The 27159-nt window shown below is 39.7% G+C and overlaps 1 protein-coding gene across 1 annotated transcript; it reads left to right on the forward strand.

The window, feature by feature from the left end:
• Window positions 1–7184: 7184 nt before the first annotated feature.
• Window positions 7185–26969, forward strand: jazf1a (JAZF zinc finger 1a). The gene is made up of 5 exons (XM_017693839.2): window positions 7185–7389; window positions 20250–20322; window positions 22712–22908; window positions 24450–24619; window positions 26496–26969. The coding sequence occupies exons 1-5, from the start codon at window positions 7275–7277 to the stop codon at window positions 26640–26642; spliced, it is 702 nt and encodes a 233-aa protein (XP_017549328.1). The 5' UTR covers window positions 7185–7274; the 3' UTR covers window positions 26643–26969.
• Window positions 26970–27159: the final 190 nt, after the last annotated feature.

The following is a 27159-nucleotide window of genomic DNA, read 5'->3' on the forward strand; positions in this document are numbered from 1 at the left end:
TATATATATATATATATATATATATATATATCCATCCATCCATTTTCCAAGCCGCTTCTCCGTCAGGGTCGCGGGGGGGAGCTGGAGCCTATCCCAGCAGTCTTCGGGCGGAAGGCAGGATACACCCTGGACAGGTCGCCAGTCCATCGCAGTATATATATATATATATATATATATATATATATATATATATATATATATATATATATATATTGCGTATTCTTTTGCAATTACATTTTTATGTTGTATTGACCCGACACACCCTGTCGTCTCTCAGGCTTTTTATGTTATTCTGTATTTTAAAACGTTCAGAAAAGGAACAGATGTGCGTTTCCTCTGTTAAAATGTATTTAAGGTATACATTTGGGTCTTAAGACAATTGTTGTACCTCTGAGGGTAAATTCAAATTGTTGTAACTTTTACTAACAAATTGTAACTTTTCCCTACACAGTACTTTTCTCTGACAGTGCAGTAATATAGAAATCAGCGGAAATACCCCACAAAGGTAGTAATACAAAGCTGGGCATATGTTAGTTTGTGAGCATGTCAGTTCATGCCTCCAAAAAATGAGTTGATTGGGTTTTGTTACTGATGATATTTGGTTACAGGTGTGTAACCTGAATACTAGAACCAGAGCGTCTCAAAGGGGTAAATAATAAACACTGTGAGGCTGAACAGTACAGATGACTGTGAGCAGGCCTTGGCTGTATGAAAGCCCAGGCCAAGGAGCTGAGCATACACACTGACAGACATCATACCACTAACAGGGCACAGGCTGCCTGAACGTAAATAAATAATGTAAAGCGAGACTGTGCTATGACGTGAGAGTTTGGTATTTTGTAGCTAGCTGCAGACTATACTGACTGACCGTAATAGGAGGCAGCTCAGGTCCGGTGCCAAAACAGTGCAGTGGTAAATATGAGCTGGACTTCTTTATTGAGCGTTAATGGGGTTTTGTGAAGGGAGATTGAATAAGATGGTACCCAACACTCGTCCAGATGAACACATCCAGATGTTCTTTCCTCGTTCAGCAGCTGGAATAACATTTGATACGATTTGCATTGTCTTCTCTCGTGGGCTGCCTGGGGCTGTGTCCTCAGTGACTGACCCTGGTCAGACTATTGAAGGAATTTTGGAGTGTGTGTGTGCGTGAGTGTCACTGCCCTTGTGATTCAGAACAGCGCAGCCCTTTTGTGGTTTGTGCCAGAGACATAGAGAGAGAGAGAAAGAGAGAGAGTGTTGAGAAACAAGGGCATGAAGGGTGAAGACGAGCCGGTGACTCACGGTAAGTCTACTCTAATATGCTAGTAGCCGTTTCCCCAGCAACCCCCCAAAACAGGAAGGTGTGATGATGTCATATCAAACCCGAGTCTTGGTCTCCGCCTACGTTTGGGAGTGTGAATCATTCACAAATACACTCACACACTACAACACTTTCTGCAAGCCAAAGAGCACGCACCCATAGGCTGAGCATGACATCATCCCCACTTCTGCTCTGACTGACCTCACCTGATAAAGAAAGTGTGTCAAATCCTGTCAAAGCTCAGTGAATGCCATGCTTAGCTCTTCACTGATAACAGTTGATGGCACCTGCTGCCCTGCTGAATACCTTTTACCACTAAGACCAGGACTACAGTAGCCCCCAAAACTATTTGGACACTTTAACCATCTAACCATTGATAAACTTCATAACATGTTCCACAAAATGATACTTGTTTCAGAGAAAAAACACTTTTAACACAACAATCTACTGGCACAATAAAAAAAAAAGAACAAGAATTGACCCAAATAGGAATCAACTGAATTTACGGCTCTAGTTCTTGTTTACTTCCCACTTTTTTGAGAGACAACTGGAATCACAATAACCTTGATTAACGACTGCCTTTTTGGTTATGCTATGTTAATAGTAAGTTGTAAGTATTTATTAGCTACCTTGCTTATTGGCTAATTTAACCTGTTGTCTACATTAAGTTGAAACCATATAACATACTGCACGGTTCTGCGTGCACACGCTCACAAAGCACAAACAAGCAAAGCTTAAATTTTTCTCCGTAAAAAATGAAAATATAGCAAAACGCTCATTCTGTTGAGCATAAATGCGATAAAATTCCTGACGGACTGTTACAGCCTGTCTAGGGTGGGCCACAACGTAAAAGTGGGCCCCAACTTCCCATTACCAACCTGCCAGACCAATCACACTCAAACACATGTTACTCATCTCATGAGTTTTATTATGGAATGTGGAAGCTTAAGCTTCAGGAGTGGTCTCAGCCAAAAGAGCAAAGAAAATTATACCCCCCCCCCACCAAATTGACTAGCTTACCTATACAAAACAAAAGAAACCAAAATACAAAAACATAACCTCATCCCTCATCATCATCCAAGAAAAAAGAAGAATTCGCTTTTTTATTTATTTATTTATTTTTTAACCTTATTTGAGCACAGAAGTTGTTCTTCACATTGTGTGAAAATGCAAGGATGATTGGACCAACAGAATTTGCTGACACTGATGGTAAAGAATGATTTTGCCCTGTCCTCTAAAGTTACCATTTTGGAGAGACTTGCTTTTCTTTGGATAGCAATGAAATGTCACACACAGCTACATTTAGGTACTTGGTACCAGTCTTCAGCAGGTACCAACATCCATAAAACCAAAACTGCGCTGAACCAGTTAAAAGTGGCCAGAGGAAAACTACAGGTGCATTTTTATGATGCTAAAAGTCTCTGTACTAATGTGAGATTCTTTGTGAGGAGAAACCCTGAAGAAGAATTCCAACCAGAGTGCACTAACAGTACTGCAAAGCGAAAAGATGGAAAGTCTGGGACTAGCGTCAGTGAGCTCATGTTCACTTATGGGATAATGATCTCAGAAGTCAAAAGACATTTTAGAAATCTGTAAAGGAACAGCTCAAACGATAACAATCTGAAAAACACCAGCCGCCTTTTGAAAGAATACTTTATCACAATGAACACTGCAGTCTGTTGAAACAGACATATGCCACTTGGTTTGCCATTTTGTTTCCCAACACAGTGAAGTCCATATATTTCTAAGTATGGCATTAATGTCCAAATACTTTTTGGGCCACAGTATATGTATATGTCTACTGAAGCTGCTTTTGAACTTTGAATGGCTGAATGACTGAGTGTGTATGGGTATGTGTATAGCCAGGGTGGTGCTGTTAGCCGTGCTTGGCTCTGCCTGAAGAGACTTGTGCAATCTATTAAAGATTATACAGATAGTCCAATAGGTGACTTACACTGCTCTTTCATCAACTGGCCTGGACTGGCGTCATATCTTCTCACATCTGGCATCGGCTGCCTGGGTCTGCGCAGTGTGGGAGAGCAGATGGTTACGATTACTCTAGCTTTATATAATGATGTTATAAAGTACGTCACAGACTCCACTTGCTTTTGCCGGGTGTGAGTGTGTGTAATCATTCAACAAACGGGCACGTGTGTGTGTGTGTGTGTGAGCTCAGTCTGCTAAAATGTGAGACTCAGCGAAACTGATTATGTTACTCCTTTAGCTGTTGTTACGTTTTGTGTGTCATTGTAATACACACACACACACACACACACACACATGTATACACGAATCCCTCTATTCAAAACATATTTGTCTTGGAATTTTTGACTGAAATGCTTTTGCCTGTTACCGTTATTTTGTCACTCCTCACACAATCATAGCACTAAACTTGTTTCATTAGTGACTATTTTAGCTCATTTTGAGCACAAATAAATAACTTGACTAGCATGACTAGCCAACACAGCTTCTACACACATACAATCTAATTTTGTTTTATTAAAACATTGAACAACTGCTTAATAAAAAAAAAAACCCACATGTTGCAGTAATGACAGATTTTCATCTTACACACTGACATGAGACACATTTACTTGTGTCTTACTTAAAAAATGAGATCTAATTGATGGCCATGGGGCAATGAGGGACAGGAATGCAGTCTCAATTCCTGCTCTATGAAATGAGAACTCTAAATATTTCAACTTCACTTTACAATAATTCAAAGAGACCTTTAAAAAAACGCTGGGAAATTGTCAGTGATGGTAGGGTTAGGGTTTGGGACAGCCACCTCCTAATAGAAAGCACGCTATAAATAATGCTGAGAATGTTCTTCCCCTCTCCTGTAAAGTTACCATGTTGGAGATACAAGGTTTTTGACATAATTTGAAAACTTGTTCAATTGACATTTAGTCAAAATGTCCATTAAACGTTAAACAAGGCCCTGTAAAGTCAATTCTATCACCAGCTGTACAGATTACAAATAATACTAGACTTCTTTGAGGAGAGACTGAAAAATGGTTAACACATTGACATATATATTAGCTCACTAATTATTGTATTAATGTCATTTGTATTTTTTCTAATATTAGTGTTTTTTGAAGTACTTACTGCCCAGAGAAGTAACTCAGACGACTTTTGCACTGCACTGTATGTGAGAGTGTTTTCCTAGACTATTTGCCCAAAAGCTAGTGGACACCTGCTTATCCAATGTTTCTTCTTAACTCACTTATTTGAGAAGGCTTTATACTAGATGTTGGAACATTGCTGTGAGGTTTTGATAGTATTCAGCCACAAAAGCATTAGTGAGGTCAGGTAATAATGATGGATAATTAATTCTGAACTACAAATGTCACTGAAACTCATTCCAAAGGTACTGGATGTAGCACTCCAGGTCACTCCAGAAAACGCAGGTTCACTGCTCCACAGCGTAATGCTGGGGGGCTTTACACCCCTCTAGCTGACTTTTGGCATTGAGTGTGGTGACCTCAGGGCTTAAAGCGCAGTGTTTGTGCAATTGGATTACTGTGTTAGCAAGGGGTGCACCTCACAGTAGCAATACACTAATTTGAATACTTTTGGAAAACAGAGAAAAACAGAACAGGACTAACCTACAAAGTCAGAATGTACAAAATATCATTTTTTAAAATAAAAGCTATATTTCAATTTTTGCCCATTAAAATAGAGAAGGTATTTCTTTTTGGTTACTGAAGTTAAGCTTAAGGTTTAGCATTCTTATTACATATAACAACTTACATACAAACATAAGACACGTGTCCTTACATTATACCCAACAAACCTGTCAGTGTGAGTGTGAGAGGCTAGATCACAGTGGCTTTAGTCTTATGGATGCTTCTAGAAGGCCTTCATAATCATGAGCTTCATGGTTAATTAACAGTCAGTGGTGGGTACACACTCTTGTACTCACATAGGACATTTCTTTGTCTCCTGGATCATCAGCACAGATCAAACAGCCACAAATGGCTGCAGAACACTCTTTACACTACACTGCACTGACTCATTTAATCTGGACTGGACCGGTTTGGAGTCTGCCAAGGCCTGAATGTTAAATTTCTAGAGGCAGTAAATGAATTATAACTCAGTAATAACCAGAGGTCAGCAGAGGATCCTGAATGCACAATCAAGTCAAATAGTTGCTACGATATGGATTCAGTAAGAAGCTAAGAGCCTCCCTAATATTGTCTCTCACTTTATTCTAGTTTAATAGAATACTAGCCAAATAACTTGCTTCCATGTACGCTAGAGTTTTATCTTTATTTTCATCATTTAGCAAAATTCTAGCTACCTAATTTCTGTCAACTAGCTTTGGACAGCAATTGTGAATGTGTTGTCTTTTACTAATAGTGGCCAAAGCAGCATAAAAGTAGCTTATCTACAAATGAAAGGTTTAGATGATAAGTTTCCTAGTTAAGATTAAGAGACCCTTATTAGTCCCACAACGGGGAAATTTCACCTCCGCATTTAACTCATCCGTGAAGTGAAAAACCACATACACACTAGTGAGCACACACACACTAGGGGGCAGTGAGCACACAGCGGTGGGCAGCCCAATCCGCAGCAGTTGGGGGTTAGGTGTCTTGCTCAAGGACACCTAAGTCATGTGCTGTCGGCTCTGGGGATCTTGGATCCCTAACCTCCAGCCCACGACTGCTTAATGTTAGCTTACAGACAATGTTACCCAACACAAGTGACCTAAACTACAACTAAAGTCAAGTAGCAGGCAAATAAAAAACCTCTACTTAAATTACAGCTACTTACACATTATAGTACTTATGTTTTGTCTTTGTAATGAATGAATATGTAATGAGATGTCAACAGTGTCACTGCCTGCTGTATAGGTATTGTATTGAAAACACCTTATTATATATATCTTACACCTTAGTACTTTGGTGCCGTTAAAATCGTAAGACAGATTAGAACCCACCCTCCTAAATCTGCCCCCTGACTACTCTCACAAATGTTCTGGAGTGAAAATATTATCAAACTACTCAGAGAAGAACAAAATCCATCCAAATGTTATGTAAGTACCTACAACCCAGTAAACGTAATGAGTTGACCTGTGGAAAAAACAAAGCAGTTGTTGTTGTTAGCTCCTAGAACATGCATGTTATAAAACAGACAGGAAGGAACCACTGGAAAGTCTGTATCTAATGCATTGAGTTCATCCGGACAGAAGTTATGGTTCAACTGCGACAGTTTTCTGTAGGCTTACTTTTGCCAACAGCCTCTGCCATTGTCATCTCAATGAGGTGTTAAATGGATCAGTGAAAAGATAGTGACCTCATGCTGTGCTTTTCCCCTTTTGAACTGGATGGTGGAGGCAGATGTCTAGGCCTTGTCTGGCTTGTGATCTGTGAACATTACCATGGTCGTTGATGTAAGTGTTTCTACTGACGCCCCGCTGTCTCTGCTCTACTGAAACTGGAGAAAATAAAAATATCTCTTCAGTTTTATGTTCCAAAACATCTAAGCTAATCTTCACAGGCTTCAAAGTTGTTGTGATTGAAAGCCTTATCAACTATTTGTGAATATATACTTTCTGTAATAAGAAAAAACACACATTTTCTTTTCACTCTATTTGTCAGATGTCCATACAGAATGATTTAATTGAATACTCTATCATGTCCACAGCCATCTCCATAAACTCGGACCCTTGTCTAAACTACAATATCCAAATATCCAGATAAAACACACAAATCCAGTAAAATATACATCACTTTTCTGCACCAGTCACAGCCTTTGACGTAAAGGGACATTACGCTACATGTGAAATGTTGTTCTACACAGGTGACCGGCGTGCCCTGTCTAGCCGCTCGGTCCCTCCTCCTCCCCTCCTCCTCCTCCTCTCCTCCTCCCGCTGCTCCAGCTGCTCCGGGCCGCCGGCTCTGCTCGCCCCTCCCGCTCTCCTTTCCTCCGCTCCTGCCTGCCAGCTCCCCTCCACTCGGCCCCCACCATGACGGGCGTCGCGGCGGCCTCCTTCTTCTCCAACGCGTGTCGCTTCGGCGGCTGCGGGCTGCACTTCGAGTCCCTGGCCGAGCTCATCGTGCACATCGAGGACAACCACATCGGTGAGCCGCCGCCGCGTTCAGCCTTTAGCCGGCGCGCTAGCTAGCGGAGGTTTGGGGTTTGGGCTCTGGGCTTTGGGCTTTGGGAGGGGGGAGAGGGAGAGGGAGGCTAAAGCGTTTCCGTTTCGCTCGGTTTGCGAGGTGCGGCGATCCGAAACCTCGGACACGAACACGCCGCTACACAGACCGGCTGTGCTGAGAAGCACTTTCCCCCAGATTGAGCTTCAGCGCCGGCCTGAGTGCGTGCAGGTTCGCCGGCGCTGCAGGCCTGCGCTGTGATTATCAGCTCTCGCCTCGCAGCTTTGTTTAGTCTAGCCCTGTGTGAGAGGGTGCGTGTGGATTGGAGGTGTCGCCAGCGTTCATAACATTCACAGGGTGTTAGTCCCTGGAGACAGAGTAAGCGGTGTCTTCGTCTGTAGCTCAGGTCTTTCTGAGCCAGGTTTACTGGTTTGTATGCCGCTTTTGATGGAGACCCAGGCTATCTAGGCTCAGTACTTCTGGCAGAACTCAAATAGACAGAAACCAGCTGTGCTGCTGCAGGATTTCTGTCAGCTAACGTTGCGCTACATGTTCTCAGTAACTTGTAACGGTAACCATGTTACCAGAGTTAATGTGAAGTCAAAGAGATCATTTTTAAAATGACATCCATCCATCCATCCATCCATCCATCCATCCATCCGTCCATTTTCTAAGCCGCTTCTCCGTCAGGGTCGCGGGGGGGTGCTGGAGCCTATCCCAGCAGTCATCGGGCGGAAGGCAGGATACACCCTGGACAGGTCGCCAGTCCATTGCAGGGCAGACAGACAGACAGACACAGACAGTCACTCACACCTAGGGGCAATTTAGCATCTCCAACTGGCCTGACTGCATGTCTTTGGACTGTGGGAGTAAACCGGAGAACCTGGAGGAAACCCACACAGACACGGGGAGAACATGCAGACTCCACACAGAGAGGACCCCGGTCGCCCGGCCGAATCAAACCCAGGCCCTCCTTGCTGTGAGGCGACAGCGCTACCCACCACGCCACCGTCCCGCCCATTTTTAAAATTGAATATTATAAAGTGCTCTAGAAATGCGGTTTTTGAGCTGTGCAAATTTGTTCTGCTTTGATTTAGTTAAGCTTATATATGCACATGCAAAAATTTGGGTCCCCTGGTCACACTTCTGCATAATTAGTGTTTATTTGCTGAATGTACCATATCTGGAAAAAAAAACCAAACCATGAAATGTGGCCTGTGCAAACATTATGGTACATTTTGTATTTTACATTTACGTTTTTTCCAATATGTTAAAGTAAATAAATAGAAAATTTGGACTAAAATTAGAAGACAACATGCCAGTTTGTTCTCTGTAGGGGATGAACTTAGTTTTACTTAGAGGATCAATTGAATGCAAATTAACTGAAGGTGTTCAAACCTTTGCAATACGTGGCTCTGTGCAAACATTCCTGCGCTTATCAGAGCATCAAAGTACTGATGTATATACTAGTAACAACCATGTACTTGTATATAGATTGTGAATATGTGTGTGTCAGCAGTGCAGCTCTATGTTGTATGTCATCTCAAGGGGAAGGATTGCTGTTTCCATGGCAACTGGCTGTCACACAGTGGTGATGAAAGGCTGTGATTGGTTGGACTGTGTAAACCTGGGCAGAAGGTGCCTGTTTTACAGTGGAACCCTGGTGCCACTATTGTAACACTGGCACATGAAAAAGAGAAGAAGACAAAATGACCTCTTTGTTAAGTTTCAGCTAGACTAGCCTGTTTTGCATGTCTGTCACCTTTGACATTATGTGCATCAGCTGCTCTTATTTCCTCAGGGGGCCACAGATTGGGCCTTTAGGGTCAGGAAGCTGACCTCTGGGCACCAAACTCAATGCCTTGTGTCTTTGTGGATCAATAATACCCTGTCGATATTTAAGCAGTAACAGAAGTAGTAATTACATTGTAGAAATTGCAGTTTATTACAAACTCAGAAATAGAAATGTAAGATTATTGTCTCTTGTTTTCTTCTTAAAGCATAGCAAAAATTAGCACTGAAAGCTTTGAGAGGTGTTGGTTTTGTCCGCCAGGAGCAGTGATGTGTAACGGACTGTCTGAGATTGTAGGCTGATTTGCCTTGCAGCTTTTAAAATATAACATTAAAGCTATTTTTTCTCCAAACTAAGTATATGTATATGACACTGCACTGGCTAAGTATAAGCTATGCCAGTTGTAAACCTGAGCAGCCCGTGAAGCTGGGCAATATGACATCATTTACTGTTATCAAGATAAATTACATCACAATATGTCACAGTGTGCTTTTTATTGTGCACATCTGTACTTTAAGCCACATACCAACTGCACGTTTGACTACAAAGAGAGCATAATTAGTCCCGTTTAACCGGATTTAGTGCAGCTTAATATGTAAACTGTTGAATACAAATAATTTAATTCATAGTTTTTGATAGTATTTTTAGAACGTGGGCTTACTTTTTCTGTTCTAAGTTATCAGATGTCATTAAAATTAAATATCATGGCATATTATGTCCATCCATCCATCCATCCATCCATTTTCTAAGCCGCTTCTCCGTCAGGGTCGCGGGGGGATGCTGGAGCCTATCCCAGCAGTCTTCGGGCGGAAGGCAGGATACACCCTGGACAGGTCGCCAGTCCATCGCAGGGCAGGCATATTATGTGTTTTATATATATATATATATATATATATATATATATATATATATACATATATACTATGGATATGATATTTTGCCCTACTGCCCACCTCCAGCAGACCACATAAGATCTCTGTACCCCTGTTTTGATGAATTTCTCTCTTCTGTCTTTCCTGGATCAGCCCCACGTGAAACATATTTTGCATTCAGTGCAAGTTTTAAACATGCATTTGTGATGACCTGAGGGCCAGGCCAGCTTTTGCAAGTTTCAGAAACCACTATGTGACCTACTTCATTTCCTTATTCATGTTTTTTTTTTCAACATTTTAATCTTATCCCTGCTTTGTCTTCAGAGTGAGTTATTAAGACATTTTAATAGCTGTTATTCACATCAGACAGAACTTTTTAGCAGTGTAAGGCAGTTATATGCACCTTACTAAACTTGAAGCTTCCTCAAAGCTTAAACGACTCTGCCTCCTTGTGGCAAGGAGCTGGCTTTTGCCTCAGCTTGTTGCAGTGTGGACACTGGTCAGCTGTAATATCTGCCATTAGATATCTTAAAAAAAACAGTTATGTTTACACAGCTGATTGGAAATCCTGTGCACTAAATGACTGCCTGAAGTCTGCAGCCCATAGATATAACCAGACTCTGGCCTATTATTCAGCACTTTTTAGTTCCTACATGTTTCTGGGCCTTCAGTCACGTGTTCAGTAAGAGAAACACACGCTCAGTAGGTTCAGCCTGGGTGAACGTTCCTCAATCTGGCTTTAAAAAACTCCACAGTCGCTTTAGTAAACTTAGAATTCGTCCTGCTCCTTCCAACAGCGCTCATCAATTAAGGCAAGATTAAATGCCCATGGCATCATGTTTCACAAATGAAGTGGATATGCTTTGGATCAACAGTTCCTTCTCGCTCTGCAGTTTTCTTATCCTGTCAGTCTGGTGAAGATTAATTTTTGTGACATCTGTCCAGAAGCGTCTGTTCCAGACCTCTACCGTCTTTTTTAACCTTTACCTCGCCTTTCAGTTCTTGTAGCTTATCAGTGGATTACATCTTGTGACCAGGCTGGTGTATTCTTCTCTTTGTGGTAGGCTTTGATACATCTGTGTAAACATTGTGGATTAGGGGTGGGAAACACACTATATGGACAAAAGTATGTAATTAGGACACCTACACATTACTCCTACAGGACCTCTCATGACATCCCATTCTGAATACATAGGCAGTAATATGGAGTTGATCCCCCTTTGCAGGTATAACTGCTTCCACTCCTCTGGGAAGCTTTCTTCAAGATTTTTGAGTGCGTATGGAAATTTTTGCCTGTTCATCAGGAGCATTTATGAGGTCAGACACTGATGTTGAATGAGAGAGCCTGGCTCCCAATCTCTGTTCTAGTTCATCCCAAAGGTGTTAGATGGGGTTGAAGTCTGGACTGTCAAGTTCTTTTAAACCACCTCTAAGATTTCCCTTCACTGGAGCGAAGGGGCCTGATCCAACTCCTGAAAAACAACCCCATAGCATTATCCCTCCTCCACCAAACTTTACAGTTGACACACTGAAGTCAGGCAGGTAACATTCTCCTGGCATATGCCAAACTCATACTTAAAACGTAAGAAACGTAATTCATCACTCCACAGAATACATTTCCACTGCTCCACTGAGTCCAGTGGTGCTGAACTGTAAAGCTATCCACCCGACACTTGGCATTGCACTTGGTGATGCAAGGCTTTCATGCAGCTGCTCGGCCATTGAAACCAATGCCATGAAGCTCCTGGCGCACGGTTTTTTTGCTGATGTTAATGCCAAAAGTGGTTTGGGACTCTGCAGTTATGGTGTAAGCAGAGCATTAGGGACTTCAAGCACTACACTCCCACACGTTGCGTGGTCTGACACTTCATGGCAGAGTTGCTGCGGTTCCTAAACGCTTCCACTTTTCAATAATACCACTCACAGTTGATGGTGGAATATCCAGTAGGGAAGAAATTTTGCGAACTGACTTTTTGCAACTGTGGCATCTTATTACAGTACTTTAAAAGGACCTATTCTTTCACAAATGTTTGTGAAGAAAGTCGGTATGGGGCTTGATTTTATACACCTGTGGCAATAAGGCTGAATGAAGCACCTGAATTCAATGATTATGAGGTGTTTCCAATACTTTTGTCTTTATAGTGTATGATGGTACCTGTAATTATTGTGATGAATTACATAACATTGTGTACGGTATTTTCAACACATTGTAGCTATTGTAAGTACTTAATGAACACTGAGCTACTGCATGCTTCCTTACAATGAGAGCCTGATTAGTCCTGTGTGATTGAATTTGGTGAAGTATGCAAATTGTAAAATATTATAATATTAAAATATTATATTATATGTATTGATCATTATTTTTATAGAGTCTGGTTTCTTTGCAGCCAAAGTGTCCAGTGGCTGATTTCCATTAGCATTTTGTTTCAATATTTGATTAAAGGTATTTAAATAGGTGACAGATATATATAGTATATATATATGTTCAGTTATTTATGACATAAAATTGCAACACAGATATGTGAACATTTTAAACAATGACTAGCCAATTTTGTATATGAGCAAAAATCTGCTGATTGCAATTACAAATCATTCTATTCAACTTGTATTAGTATTTTAAATGTGGTGCTACTGGGCCTTTTTTGTAATCAAAAAAGGAGCGCATAATAGTATTGTGATATTGTTTTGTTTTTTTTTTACACCATATTGCCCACCTCTATTCTGGAAAGTATTCTTTGGTCAAGCAGTACTGAGGTCTTCCCTGGTCTGCAAAGTGTTCTTTGACATTGCTAACATCACCAGCGCATTCTTTTCTGCTTAACATTGTACAGTACTTTGACATTTGACACACAGGGCTAGTGTCCCAGACCCAGATCAAGCCTAAACCTAGAGTTAATTGAATTTTCAGTAGTGATTCACAACTGGCACTACAATTCAGTCCAGAACTAGGCTTGATCCATTTCCAAGAAACTTGCTCCTGAAGTTCCTTGCCTTGCCTGTGAAGATACCGCAGTAACTATCTCCAGATGCAAATGCCACATGTAGAACTCGAGGACCTCTCTTAGCTTTTCTGTGCTTAAACTAATGATTCAAGAGCTCAAAGCTGGCCAAGAAACAGCAGAGCAGTCAGTTGTCAAGTAGTTGTATGTATGTATATGTGTGTGTCTGTGTCTAGCTTTGTCCAACTGTTTTCAACTGGTTCCCTCACTGTTTGTCTAAGGAGAGAGGAATGTTGGATGATGTCATGCTTTCCTCCTATCTTTCAGTACATGGCTTTAGGTACTCTTGCCAGTGCGTGTGCACACTTGTAAGTGTGCGTGTAGAGAAAGGAGATGTACAAACATGCCCCCGGCAAAATAAAGAGAGTTTGCTCCAGGTTATTGTTGCTGCAGTGTATAGCTGACATCATAAAAACAGTGGCATAGCACAAACATTTGACCTTATGTATTCAGAGCCTTTTTGTTCTCTTAGAGATCTGGGCTCTCAGTACTATTAAGCTGCCCTGTTCTCTGTGGCCTACATGGACAGTTTGTACATGCAGACAATATTTGAACAAAAGTAGTTTACAACAAATGCACAGTTGCACACTATGCTGTGTTTACATATTGATATTGGAAAGACAATCTTACCGTGCCTCATAATTGGTGACGGTAGGCCTGACGACGTTTGTAGTTTGTCAGGGTGACAGCGTTAAGGCGCTGATGTTATGGACTATTAGGTCTGTGTAGTTCTATGAATGTTTCTAAAGACGCCTAATGTGTTTTCTTCATTGTTCGGATTTTGTTGTGTGTAGCTGGGTATGCTTGGACTTTAGCTGTGTCCTTACTTCTAAATTAACATCCAGTTAATTCCACTGCTGCTCCTGCAGAAGTTGGGAAAATGAAACTGTTCATGTAACTGACTGTTTGCTGTCGTCTAGCTGTTGACATGGTGTAAATGCAGCAGTGTTAACTAGCTATAGAATTTTATGATAGGAGTGTAACAGCCTAACACTAACCAAGATGTACCCAGAGTCCTAAAATGGCCATTGATGTAAGTAAAATTGTGCATAAAATTGCATTTCTGTACTTTCATGACAAAAACACCAATAACACTATGGGTCAGTTTCATGGACAGGGTTAAACCTAGACTATGGGCTAAAGTGCACTGTCAATGTCATTGATACATACAGTATATAGAGTTACACACCTGGACATTCAATCAGTGGCTTGATCAGTGGATTGATATTGATTTTGCTGAAGTGGTTTGGCTATGTTTACGATGCAGTCTAACGTAGATAGACGTCAGTTCAGCTATAGAACTTCACCTCAGTTATTGTATTGAATTGCTGACTAGTGTCTAATCCAACCCATTCTTTGTCCACAAATGTTTTATTGGGTAAAGAGAAACAGTTGAACCTTCATAAAAAAATGCTAACATGTAAAAATGCTTGGACATTTTGTGTTCAGGAATGGAATGCTTTTTTTCCTGGACAGGCAACCTGGACAGTCTAGGGCCTAACTGTATGACGCTGTCACAGTGTAAGATCAGTTTGGCCAAAGATGCCATCTGGTGCTTTGTAAGCTGTGTAAGAACTGAGACAGTCTACATGTTGGGGAGTGATCAATAGTGAGCAAGGCGGACCACATGCACTGCACCCTTTTATATTGTCCCTGTTTGACCACACCTTGCTCATTATTTGGCTTATGAGTTGAATTAGGTGTTCTAGAGTAGGGAAAATGTAAGAGTCAGCAACGACCAGCAGCATTTAATTCAACTTCACTCATCTGTTATATTATTCTTGGAGGCCACTAGAGGTCAGGCTTGGCCAGAAATGTGTGGTTTCAGCTTGTGAGACAGTTCGGATCTATTTTCCATGTATGATGTTGAGATTTTTGCTTGTTAGCTTGGAGTGGAAGAAAAAACTTTGCAATAACAGACATTACATGTGTTTTCAGATATCTGTAGCTCTTCTATACATTTGGGTGAATGTGTTATGTGTAGTGTGTAATACAGTGTGTGAAAGGGTGAAAAGTGTTGTTACCGTAATTTATCTACATAATATCCCAGCTGTTTTTAAAGTTTGAAGTTACTTATTGCCATTGTGTGTGTGTGTGTGTGTGTGTGTGTGTGCGTGTGTGTGTGTGTGTGTGTGTATATGTGTGTGTGTGTGTCTGTGTGAGAGTGAGAGGCTTATAGAGAGTCACATTAAATGACTTGTCGAACCTTTTATGAGCCAATTAGTGAGATCCAGTGGAAAATCCCTCATACCAGCCTGCACAGTTCCACCCCATCCTTTTGTGTGTGTGTGTGTGTGTGTGTGTGTGTGTGTGTGTGTGCATGTATGTATTTATCGCTTTTTGAAGGCTAACTAGCCCCAGGCTTTTCTAAAACTGTGAATATTTTGGTGACAAGATACCAAAGATTACCTTTTGGCTACTGAGCTTAGGATTACAGTTGGGTTTAGATGTATGCTTAGATATAGTTATTCAGAAATCAATGGAAAAAACCCCACAAGGATAGTAATACAAAGTCATATGGGTGGGTGTGTGGGTTTATCTCTCTGTGCTTCCTGTGTGAGTGTTCATGCCGTCTTGTTGGCATGCGTGTGTTCCTCTTGTGTGTTTGCAGGTATCCTGCCGCTTCCATGAGGAGTGTTGTGTACTGCTGAGCTCTGGAAAATATAATTACAGCCTCGTTTAGTGCTCTCTCTCTCTCTCTCTCTCTCTCTCTCTCTCTCTCTCTCTCTCTCTCTCTCCATCCCCTCCTCTTCTCTTCCCCTCCGCCCCTTCCCTCCATCCGGAGACCTGCTGATCTCAAACACATTTAAACGCTCGCCTGCTTTTTAATTAGCCATCTGGAAAACAAGCATGGCATTCCTGCATCCCCATACCATGCCAGGCTCCTTCACTCTCTCACACACACATACAATCGGAGAGGAGGCCTGTACACAGCCTCTGAAAATCAGAAACGATCATAAAGTCATGGAAGACACGCTTTTTCATATATGTTTTTATCTAAAATCACCACAAGGTGGTACACTTGTGCTTCAGTAGCTCATAGTAATGCCTGAAACCCTATTTACTTTGGATTGGGGCTGACACCATTGCTCAGTTATACTCTCCAAATATTCTCCAAAGTAAGTGTGGCATTGCCAGTGCATTCTGTCAGTTTCTATCACTTAATTTCAGAAAAAGGAAATACTGTGCCACTTGTTGTGTTATATTCCATGCTATATTTCACTCCTTAACATATACCATCCTTAACATATACCACCAAATCGATCATACAGTATGTACGTAGACAATAAGGCAATCCCACAATGTAATACTTTGGACGATATAAGAGACATTTGGTATCGGCAGATATTTGCTTAATAATACATAGGAATTGGACAGATGTATAATATATAGTGATGTACTTACTGTACTCTCGAAGAACACGGTGCTTAGTCGGTTTTGGGTCACTGCTCAAAAATATTCTGCATTATATTTATATATATATATATATATACACTTACTGCACTTGTAACCCTGTAAAAATACATGATATCCAGTACAAAACAAATCCACTCCTGTTAGCCTGTGTGATGTGATGTTGTTAGCTGCGTATTTCTTCTTCTGGGGTGCTGAAGTGTTTGAGTAGTTTTTGAGGTCGAGGCTTCTTTGTTCATCTTTTTTTCTGACAGAATATTTTGGAATTGTTTTAACAGCTGTGCAGTGGGTTGCTATTGTTCATTTAGGTACATTTTTATTGTGTGGCCTTTTAAAAAAGCTCTTCAAAACAATTTCTAGTTTACCCGGTTGCTGATATACTTGTCGCTTGTAGCCGTGCTCTGCAGTGCCATTGTCACTCTTTCCCTCAGCCTTCGTGAGGGAGTTAGAAGTGAGCTAAATGTACCTGATTCCAAATCAGCCTCACATCCTCCGCTGCAGTATAATGCTCAGTGAAGTTTGATAGGAGGTAAAATTAATGACAGGGTCGGAATATAGAGCGAGTTTATAGGAGGGGTTCGCTCAGCGTCCCCACCGCGTCCGAAGTGTTATTACACCTACATAAACAGGTCACAGGGGTTTAATGTAGTTCACGGCTCATTAAAACACAATATCATCACCTTAGGACAGTTTTAGAGAGCAGTACTCTTGCAAAATATGCAGCACGATGACGGCAGCTGATTTTAGTTAGCCTGAAATTGAATGGAGTGTGTGTATAACGGTTAGTGTTATGTGAGTGCGTGTATGTTGTGTTGCTGCCTTTCCTGCATGGAGGAACTTGTGCGCCTGTGTTTTGTAAGAGAGGGGAAATCATAAAATTTGGAGAACGTTAAATGTGCCCCCTGCACCGCTCTGCACCTGGTACATGTAATTACAATTCTAGATCCCTGCAAGTACACAACACACTCCACACTGAGGGCTACATATGTGCCGTTTCCTTCTGACCAACATGCAGGGCCACCAAACTATTGGATTATAACGAAAACTACTTTTCAGCTGCAGCTGTAGGTCTTTCAAAAATGCTCAACACTCAGCAACTGTGAAGGAGAGCTTATTAGTGGCCTGGGTTCACTGAACTTCTTCAGTCCCATTTATTAAGCATTTCCCCTAAATATCTTTTGATAACATGTTGACATGTTGAGACTCTGACCCCTCGAAGTCGAACATTAGCATTGTTTTATGTTCTAAAACAATCTCAATTCATTTGTTCATGACCATTGTCCATCCCTTAAAACGCAGAGGCTATTTTTGGTACTGTGCCTTTAAGACTGATATATGTTAATGAGTTTTGATTGGCTGCTCTGTATAGCCTCATTTAAAAAAGCCTGTGAATGTATATATTTATAATATTATATATTATTAACAGTCAAAGAACAAAGAACTCAGGAGAACTCAGATAGACCTCTTTAGACTAGATAGACATGCTCACTGTTAAGTAACGACGCTGCTTAAGCTCTGCGGAATTAACCAGGCTTATGACGTCCCAGGGAACTTATTTCATAATTACATGGAAACTATGCGTAACTGTATCACTGTGAGGACTGGAAGCCTGGACCCTTTATAGGTGTGAAGAGTAAAAGCCTGGACCCTTCGGCAGCTCCTGGCTGTTTAGGCTGTTAAACAGAGCGTAATTAACAAGAAACAATGTTCAGGTGGGATGATGGGTTCAAACAATGGAGGATAAAAAAATAAATTCTATATGTGTGTTTGTGTGTGTGTGTGTGTGTGTGTGTGTGTATGGTCCAGGACGTTTCCTAATACTACAAAACTTGACTTTTCACTTCTGGACTTTTCACTTCTGTAAGAATTTGCATAATAACATAAATCCCAAGGAGATAGAAGTCTGAGATGGGAGTTTTACAAGGGCACAATTTTATCTTTTTTGGCAGAGGAGGTGGCATCCCCCTACATCCCCCCACTGAAAATTGAGCCCTGCTCAGGTCTCCAAACCAAATAATTAAAGTGCTTTAGCGAAACCATGATGAAGACCACCTGAGTGGGACCACCTGAGATACAGACGTCTGTGTGTGTGTGTGTGTGTGTGTGTGTGTGTGTGTGTGTGTCACTCCTGGAATTACAAGGTGAGAAAATCTTGTTCAGTGGTTCAGAAGAATGCTCTGTGAATGAGGGATAATCTTGAGCTCAGTTAAAACAATCAGTGGTATTTTTGTTGAATACATGTAATGAAGAAATGGACAGCTGTCATTTTGTAACCCAGCTGGGTATTTTCTGTTGAATTTAGAGGTGCAGGCAGATCAGAGGTGCATGGAATAATGTGTGGGGATATAGTGTAAAATAAGTAGGACTAATAAAGTTAATGTATAGCGTGGAGAGCAATGAACATGGTGGAACATTGTGAACATGGCAGAGTGATTCAGACTGCTTCGAGTAATACCTCACCCCAACATATGGGATCCATTATACACTCTGCCTATTATACACAAATAGAAACACACACACACACACACTGCACACCATTTGTACATTCACTCAGGGAGACTCTTGCTCTGTTTTTCACTTCTTTTCTCTCCTTTTGTGGCATTTTCATTTCCACTCCACACTTTCCAGCCACTGTGATAACCATCTGATGCAATGAGTTTACAAGTTTCAAATATGATATTACTTCAACACAGTAATAATAATTGTGTTGATATATTTTATTATTATTTTATTATTTGGCTCTAGAACATTCATTGCATGACTTTTTCAGTGAGGCTGTGCTGTCTGCCTTTTGCATGCCCACATACACATACAATACTGTGCAAAAGTCAGAGAACCTTCATTTATTTACTGTCCATTCCAAAGAGCTGCTAAGTTTGTTATTCATAGAAAAAAAATAAAACAACTAAATATATAATAATTTTCAGTATTTAGTGTACCCAGCCTTTTGTCAGTCAGGTTGTCAAAGAAATCTGGGGGGTTATTCTTCCACAGCTCCAAAGTTCAGGGACAGAAATATCTGTGGATTTTTTCAGATCTGAAACAAGAGTGGAGCTTGATTTTCTCCTCTCTCTCAAAGATCTCAAAAAACATTGTTAGAAGTCCCGTTTTCTCTGTTTCTCTCTCTTTAATATTTTTTACATCCTGATTTATAAACTGTTTTTTGTCTTTTACTTTCATTTGATGTTCCCTTCTTTATATAAATGGTCTGTCTTTGATGTAACCTTGCTGTACTTAGTGTAAATAACTGACTCTTTTCATCAGTGCTGTAGCTCAGAATTATACATTTGTGAACTTCCATAGGCCACCATGTGAGGGCAGTCACAGCACACGAATTGTACTCTGAGAAACAAATGGAAGCGCATACACGCACACACACACACACACACACACACACACACACACACACACACACACACACACACACACACACACACACACACACACACACTTTTACTTGGTTGAGGATCTTTTGAAGTCTTGCCTGGTTTGCCTCAGGCAGTGGAAGCTGCCTGCTGTCTCAAGCACTGTGGAAAAAGTGTGCGAGATTGTGTGTGTGTGGTGAGGGGGGCACACTTCTGTGACTAAACTTACAGTAAGATCTGTCTAAGCAGATTAGGTTTTAAAGAAACAGCTTTTCATACTTTCATGTGGCATATTTCTGTGTGAAACTGTTGTATTATCACATTGAGTTGCTACATCATTAAACGGAACTTTTCTCAAGTTCAAAACTAAATTCTTTCTTCTCCTCCGTCCTCATTTTGGCAGACACAGACCCGAGGGTGCTGGAGAAACAGGAGCTGCAGCAGCCCACATATGTTGCCCTGAGCTACATTAACAGGTGAGCGAGTGCATATGTATATACGTTAATGATTGTGTGTTTGTTCACGTTTTTTCTTTGAAGAAAGTATGATGTGTACACAGTGATTACAGAGTGGGTGTTTATAAACCTTACAGGAGGGGCTCTGTTTGAAATGCTAATGTGAGTAGCAGTGGATGATAGCTGGTAGCTGGTATTAACAGGCTTATATTCATTACTAGCAGGGGTATAAATGAATATTTCAAATTTGTAATTAGATCACATTATTGTGGTGTAATTCACAATCATTAAAAATACACTGAATACACTAATGTGACTGTAGAAACTGTTTACACTGCTTTTTTGGTTTGAAAACAGAATTTTATCTTGTCCATAAATTGAGTGCCTACATGTATTGCAGTTACTTCCATATGAGATTGAAATATTTTTCCATATTCTTTTCAAAACAGCTGTCAAATTTGTAATGTATCTCCATGTAATACGTCAAACAATATATGGAAACGGACAGTGTCACATTCTCCTTGCACATATGTGCATATAATTGTGTAATATGCACACACACACACACACACACACACACACACACACACACACACACATGTACATGTAGTGGGATATTTCTAAGCATTCAAAAAGTACTCATTTTTATATTTCTATTTTTATAATTTACTCATTTGTTATATTTGGCACATATCTTTTACACATCACACATTGCACATATATTGTGGATATATTGTGTAATATGAGCAAATATATATGCATACATTTGTTAAAAATTCCTTTAAGGAGACTAGACACATATGTGAGTGTGTCTACTGGACAGATGAAGAGTGCTTCTCTTCCTCTATTGCTAGGGGACAAGGTTTACTAGTTGGCCCCATGAGCAAATTGCTCCCCAAAGCCGGCAGCATACGCATGAAATATCACCGAAACATTTACGCAAAGCAGACTGATTTATAACCACATGATATGCCATTAGTCAAAATATCCATCATGCATCAGAACACAGACACACGCTAATCCGAGACCGTGCTTCACTCATTTAATTGTCAATCAAAAGTTATTCATATTTCTCAGGAAATTAGATAATCCGCTTACATAAGGAAAGAGAAAATCCAAGGAAAATAAGGGAAATAAAACTGGAGTTCCAAAAAAAAAAAAGTTTATTGCCAAAAGTTTTAGGCAGTAATCTCTCAAGAACTTGTAAACACTGTTTTTTAAGAGTTAACACAAATTTCATTATAAAACTAGCCTTATGTTGTCATGAAGAAAGCCATGCCCATCAAAACCTCACCTACTGTAATTAAACACAGATAACACACGGTTATGCGTGAAACCTTAACAAAGGCGTAACTGCTTTCTGTTAATTGAACAAGCGTTTTGTTGAAAATCATTAGCGCTTATGTATTTGATATACTTAACTGAGTTTCTATGAGCAAAGTTAAAAATGCTTTTGCCAGAAAAAGATGCACGTTGGTGAATGTAGGTGAAGTTACAAAATGAGATATGATTTCAAACAATATGTTTTAATAGTTGTTAAACACTGCAGAGGATACAGAAAATGGAGATTACAATATAAGAACTGGGAAAGGCCTGGTAGACCACCAAAACCCTCCATCAGATAAACAGCTTTCACCTTTGAGAGAGAAGAGAAAATCAAGCTTCACTCTGCAAATCAAAGAAGCTGCGGGTCTCGGAACAATGAACTGACCACCCCCGAGTCCAGATTTCACCATCATTGAATGTGTTTGGATTTCTTGGGTTGTGAGAAAAAGAAAATGCAACAAACTTCCGACACTGAACTTCAGGGGTGTGTTAACATTTCCCTGCAGATTTCTTTGAAAAACTGAAAGCAGATCTGAAATGAATGGAAGCTGTGATGGAGGTTCAGCGCGGACAAAATAATTTAATTGAATTTAATTTGGTTATTGAGTCTTCTGTGTAATACTGAAAGTTGAATCTTAATGGCTCTTAAGGGTTCATTTCATTTGACTGGAAATAATACAAATAAATAGTGATCTCTGACTTTAGCACAATACAGTGCAATAAGTGCTTATTTTTGCTGAACACAGCAAAAAGGGTTCTATATAGGACCAACAAAGACTTCTTTCACTTGTAACAATAGTCAAAGCATTTTCAGCGCTATATAGGCATCTTTTCAAAAAGTTTCTGTATAGAACCATCTACAGCACATTCTCCATCAATCTGAAGAACCATTTAATCTTTCATTTTTGGGTGTTCATGTTTCTATATAGAACCATTTTCTTTACTAAAGAACCTGCGAAAACCATATTTTTGAAGAATGTGTGTATAAGACTTATATAGGACACAGAATAGGTAGTATATAGTGATCAATTTATTTTCTAAAGCTGTGTGTTTTTTGTGTGTTCCTATGTGTGTGTGTGTGTAGATTCATGACTGAAGCAGCTCGCAGGGAGCAGGAGAATCAGAAGAAGAAAGTCCAGCCTAAACTTGCACTGTCAGTCACTGGAGGCGTCTCCCGAAACAACACCTCGACTCCTCCTCGTCATAGCAATGGCAGTCTTACTCCACCTGTGACCCCACCCATCACCCCATCATCCTCATTCCGCAGCAGCACACCCACAGGTAACAGCAGTGTGTGTGTCTGTGCTTATACATTGGGGTCCAGAAGTCTGAGACTACTGATGAAACTGCTTATATTTTGCATTCTTTGCAAGATTTTCAATACAAATGATACTGCCAGCGAACAGTTTTAGTTAAAAATCGAAAAGTGGAAAGTCTTTGATGAGTAGAACAAATTCTCCTGAGACGTATCTGAACTTGAGCTTCGATGGAGAATATAAGGCTAAAATAAATCGGACCTATAGGTATAAAGGCCTCAACATAGTCCACAGTCACAAATGACCTACAAAAATAGTGCAAAATCTTGAAATTTAATGAAAAGTATGTATTTTTATTTTACTTCTCATAACTTTGTTTACATTTTTATTAGAAACTTTCTGTTGTTCATTTCCAGGTATAAATCATTAAGATTCTCAGTGTGGTCTCAGACTTTTGGACACACTATATTTTAGAATTGTAAATGCAGAGAGCATAGTCTTGTTAAAGATACTTTTAATTTAAAGTTAAGTTAAAGTTGAGATTGTGAATATGTAAATATGCTGTTAGAGTTAACTGGTATGAATGGCTAACAAATCCCTGTAGCTGGAAGACCCTATAATTGGCTACATTTTTGATGATTTTTGATGTGGCTGAATCACACTGGGGCTGTCAATGTAAGTCTCTTGCTGGTAACCAAGACTGTTAGGTATTCTTTGCCCAGTGAACATGTACAGCAAGTAACCGACAAAAAACAGCTGGCTAAAATGCTCATAGTGATGCTATATTTTTAATCCTCTAGCACTGTAATGTAGCCTAAATGCAGGTCTGTAAAACCAACATTTTGTTTGGAATGATGCTAAGACTTCTTTGTTTACCATCCCGGGTATTTTTCTCCGTGACTATGTTGAATAGTAATTTCCTGTCCAGATTACAGTTGTGTGCAAAGATTTGAGCACCCTGGTTAAATGACATGTTTGGTTCATTCACATTGTTGATTGTTGATGTTCTAAGTGAAAATAGGTGAACACATCTTCTACAGAGAACACACTTCTGAAAATTTACTGCACAATTGTTGTTTATTTGCTGAATGTATCCTATTGGAAAGAAATAAAACATGAAAAAAAAACTATGTGGCCTGTGCAAAAGTAATAGTACATTTTATATTTAGTTTTATTTTTATCCTTTTACGTTTTTTCCAAGTAAATGAATTTTACTAAGTAAATAAATCGAACGTGTGCACTAAAAGTTGCAGGAAAAAAACGCTGTTTTTAAGACTTAATTTAAGCTTTTGTCTCCTGTAGAGTTATTATTTTGCAGATAATGAGTTTTTGGACAGTAATGAGATGCAAAACAAACTTATTTTTGGAAACAGCATTGGATTCACAATATCTGATCTAGGTGAATGATTCTAACAGTAGAGAAATGTAAATGGGGCAAGACAGTGAAGAGGTTTTGGATAAAATGTAACTCTCATAACCTTTTTGTCAGAGATAAAAACTTTTCAGAGCACGGATGATGTGTGATGTGGCAACAGTATAATATTGACTCTTGTCATTTCCACACAGGCAGTGAGTGCGATGAAGAGGAGGTGGAGTATGAAGACTCAGACAGTGATGAGTCGTGGACTACAGAGAGTGCCATCAGCTCAGAGTCTATCCTCAGCTCCATGTGCATGAATGGAGGAGATGAGAAGCCCTTCGCTTGTCCAGTGCCAGGGTGCAAGAAGAGATACAAGGTAGACACACAAAAAAAGACACGTGCACTGCAAATGTTTTGTTAAGTGATATAATCTGGATTTATTATTACGTTATTAATCTTAAGACTCGCTATTCACTAAATGCTATAAATTATTTGGTAATGCTATAAAATTAATATGTAAGGTGTGCAGTGTGGGCCAAATACATGCCCTCAGGGTTTTACACATCTATCTATCCATCTGTCTATCTATCTATTATTGGTAATGTGTTAATAATGCCATAACATGATAAACTAGTAATGCATTTTCCTAGTTTGACCCTTCAAACAATCCATAGGTCCACCCTACATCTCAGCTGTATGTATGCTGCTATAACTCCATGACTGTATCTCTCTTGTACAAATGCCGTTGTTAAATGGCTTGTTCCATTAATAGGTCTCTGTCTGAAATCAATGCCGATAATATCAGTAATGTTGGGACTCGAGGATGTGCTTGTAGGAGCACGACACATAAATCAACAAGACATAACATAATGGTATGGGAGCAGGGAAGCTACAATGACAGGGGAGTTGGAACATGCAGCCACTGTTGCTCTCAGAAAATGGAAGAAGTTTCACTGTTTTATTCTTATATGCAAGTTCATGCGAACTCTCTGTTCACTCGATGAAAATAGTGTTATAGTATTATTGAAAGTAACAAACACTTGTAGATTTTAATTGTGATTAATGTCTTTTCTTGTTTATTGTTTGCAACTGCTTAAAAATACAAACCTAAAGTGGCCAAATTAGCTGATCAGCCTACTTGCTAGCTATGTTCATTTAATAGCTAACACCGTTGGTACTGTCGAATCAATACTGTGCACACAACACTCACACAAAGGTCTACAAGTACAGAAAATGATGTGTGAGTTAAGCAAAGCTACATATTCCTCATAAGAGTGGAAATATAAGCCAAAACACTCATTTTCATACATGCCAATAATGTTAGAATAAGCTTCATAGCTAACAAACAAACATAACTTGGTGTTAACACCAAGACTTTTTTGTTTTCATAGGCCCACAATATTTCAATGGACTCATTTACTGCTTTCTTTTATTCAAATTTATTTGCCTCGAACTGACGCTCCCAGTATGTCACTGAAGTCTGATAAATGTGTAAAATGATAGCAGCCAGCTTAAATAATTGAGATGATCAGATTGTCATAATTGTGACAGGTGTGATTAGTGATCATTTGACAGCCCTAGAAAGATATATAAAGGTACAGCAAAATGTACTCATTTAATTTAATAACACTTTCCAAGGTGGTGGGGGGTTGTCATTTATTTTGGTAATTAAAGTACATGGTTTAACAAGTCAGACATTTTATAGGTTATTTTTGGGTAAATATTGATCTGGAATTCATTCTAAATGTGCTCAAAACTGACAGTGCATGCAACAACAAAGGCATCCCTGTGCTTCTTTTACATGATGATAGGAAACAGGATAGCAAACATAACACTTCCACAAAGTATAAGCATAAACACTTTGCATAAATAAAGGGTTAAGATGCAAGCACAGTTATGCAGAGTGGCTTTTCAAAAGAAACTTGAGAGTTTTAATTGTTAACGGTGGTGATAGGAGCCAGACGTCGAAAGTCTTATTAGTACAGTGATGCTGGAGACATTGTTTTACGATAGTTTTGAGATACAATTTTGGCCTAAATGGTAAATTTTTAAGTCTATCCACGGAGGAGAGGTACTCACAGGGTGTTGTGTCATCATTTCATATCCACCCACTCTGAATGACTTTTCATCTCCATCATTATACAGAAGATCCCGCTTTAAAGGGGTCAAAGCCAAAGTCTCTGAATGTGCGTTAGGTGGGATATGGTAACCTTGGAGTGAATATTTTGTTCTCTTGTCTGATTTCGTTTCAGAATGTGAATGGGATAAAGTATCACGCCAAGAACGGACACAGGACGCAGATTCGCGTGAGAAAGCCCTTCAAGTGCCGTTGTGGGAAAAGCTACAAAACCTCTCAAGGCCTTAGACACCATACCATCAACTTCCATCCCCCACTGTGATAACCACACTCACACACCCCAGACTTTACACCTACCATTTTGAAACACATCTTAAAACATTCACCCACGAGCTGTGGGATAAAAGTCTTGCTTTTTCTGTATTTTTTAATTGTTATTTTTGTCTGCGTTTATATGTTTGTACATTTTTGTTTGCACAATCCATTTCTATCATTCCTCTCTATTACACAAGTCAGTAAAAACAGAAGAATCACTCATAGGATTGGGACATGACACTGAATTGCTTTTAGGGACTTTTTTTTTTTTTTATCCTCGTTCAGTTTAAAAGTATAAATGCAGTAGTTCCGCTCAGAAAAAAAAAAAAAAAAAGATGCAAAAGAGAATTTCTTGTTCTTGATGAGTTTCTATTTTTATTTACCTCCGGGAAAGCACAGCAAAGTAGAGACACGTATATGTACATAAAATCTATAAAGAAGCATTTAGCATATATTAGTAGTTATACTTAATATCCAAACTTTATATCATTTATTTTACACTATATATTTTAACACATATGGAT

Source organism: Pygocentrus nattereri, chromosome 27 (assembly GCF_015220715.1).
Source record: "Pygocentrus nattereri isolate fPygNat1 chromosome 27, fPygNat1.pri, whole genome shotgun sequence".
NCBI classification, from domain to species: domain Eukaryota; kingdom Metazoa; phylum Chordata; class Actinopteri; order Characiformes; family Serrasalmidae; genus Pygocentrus; species Pygocentrus nattereri.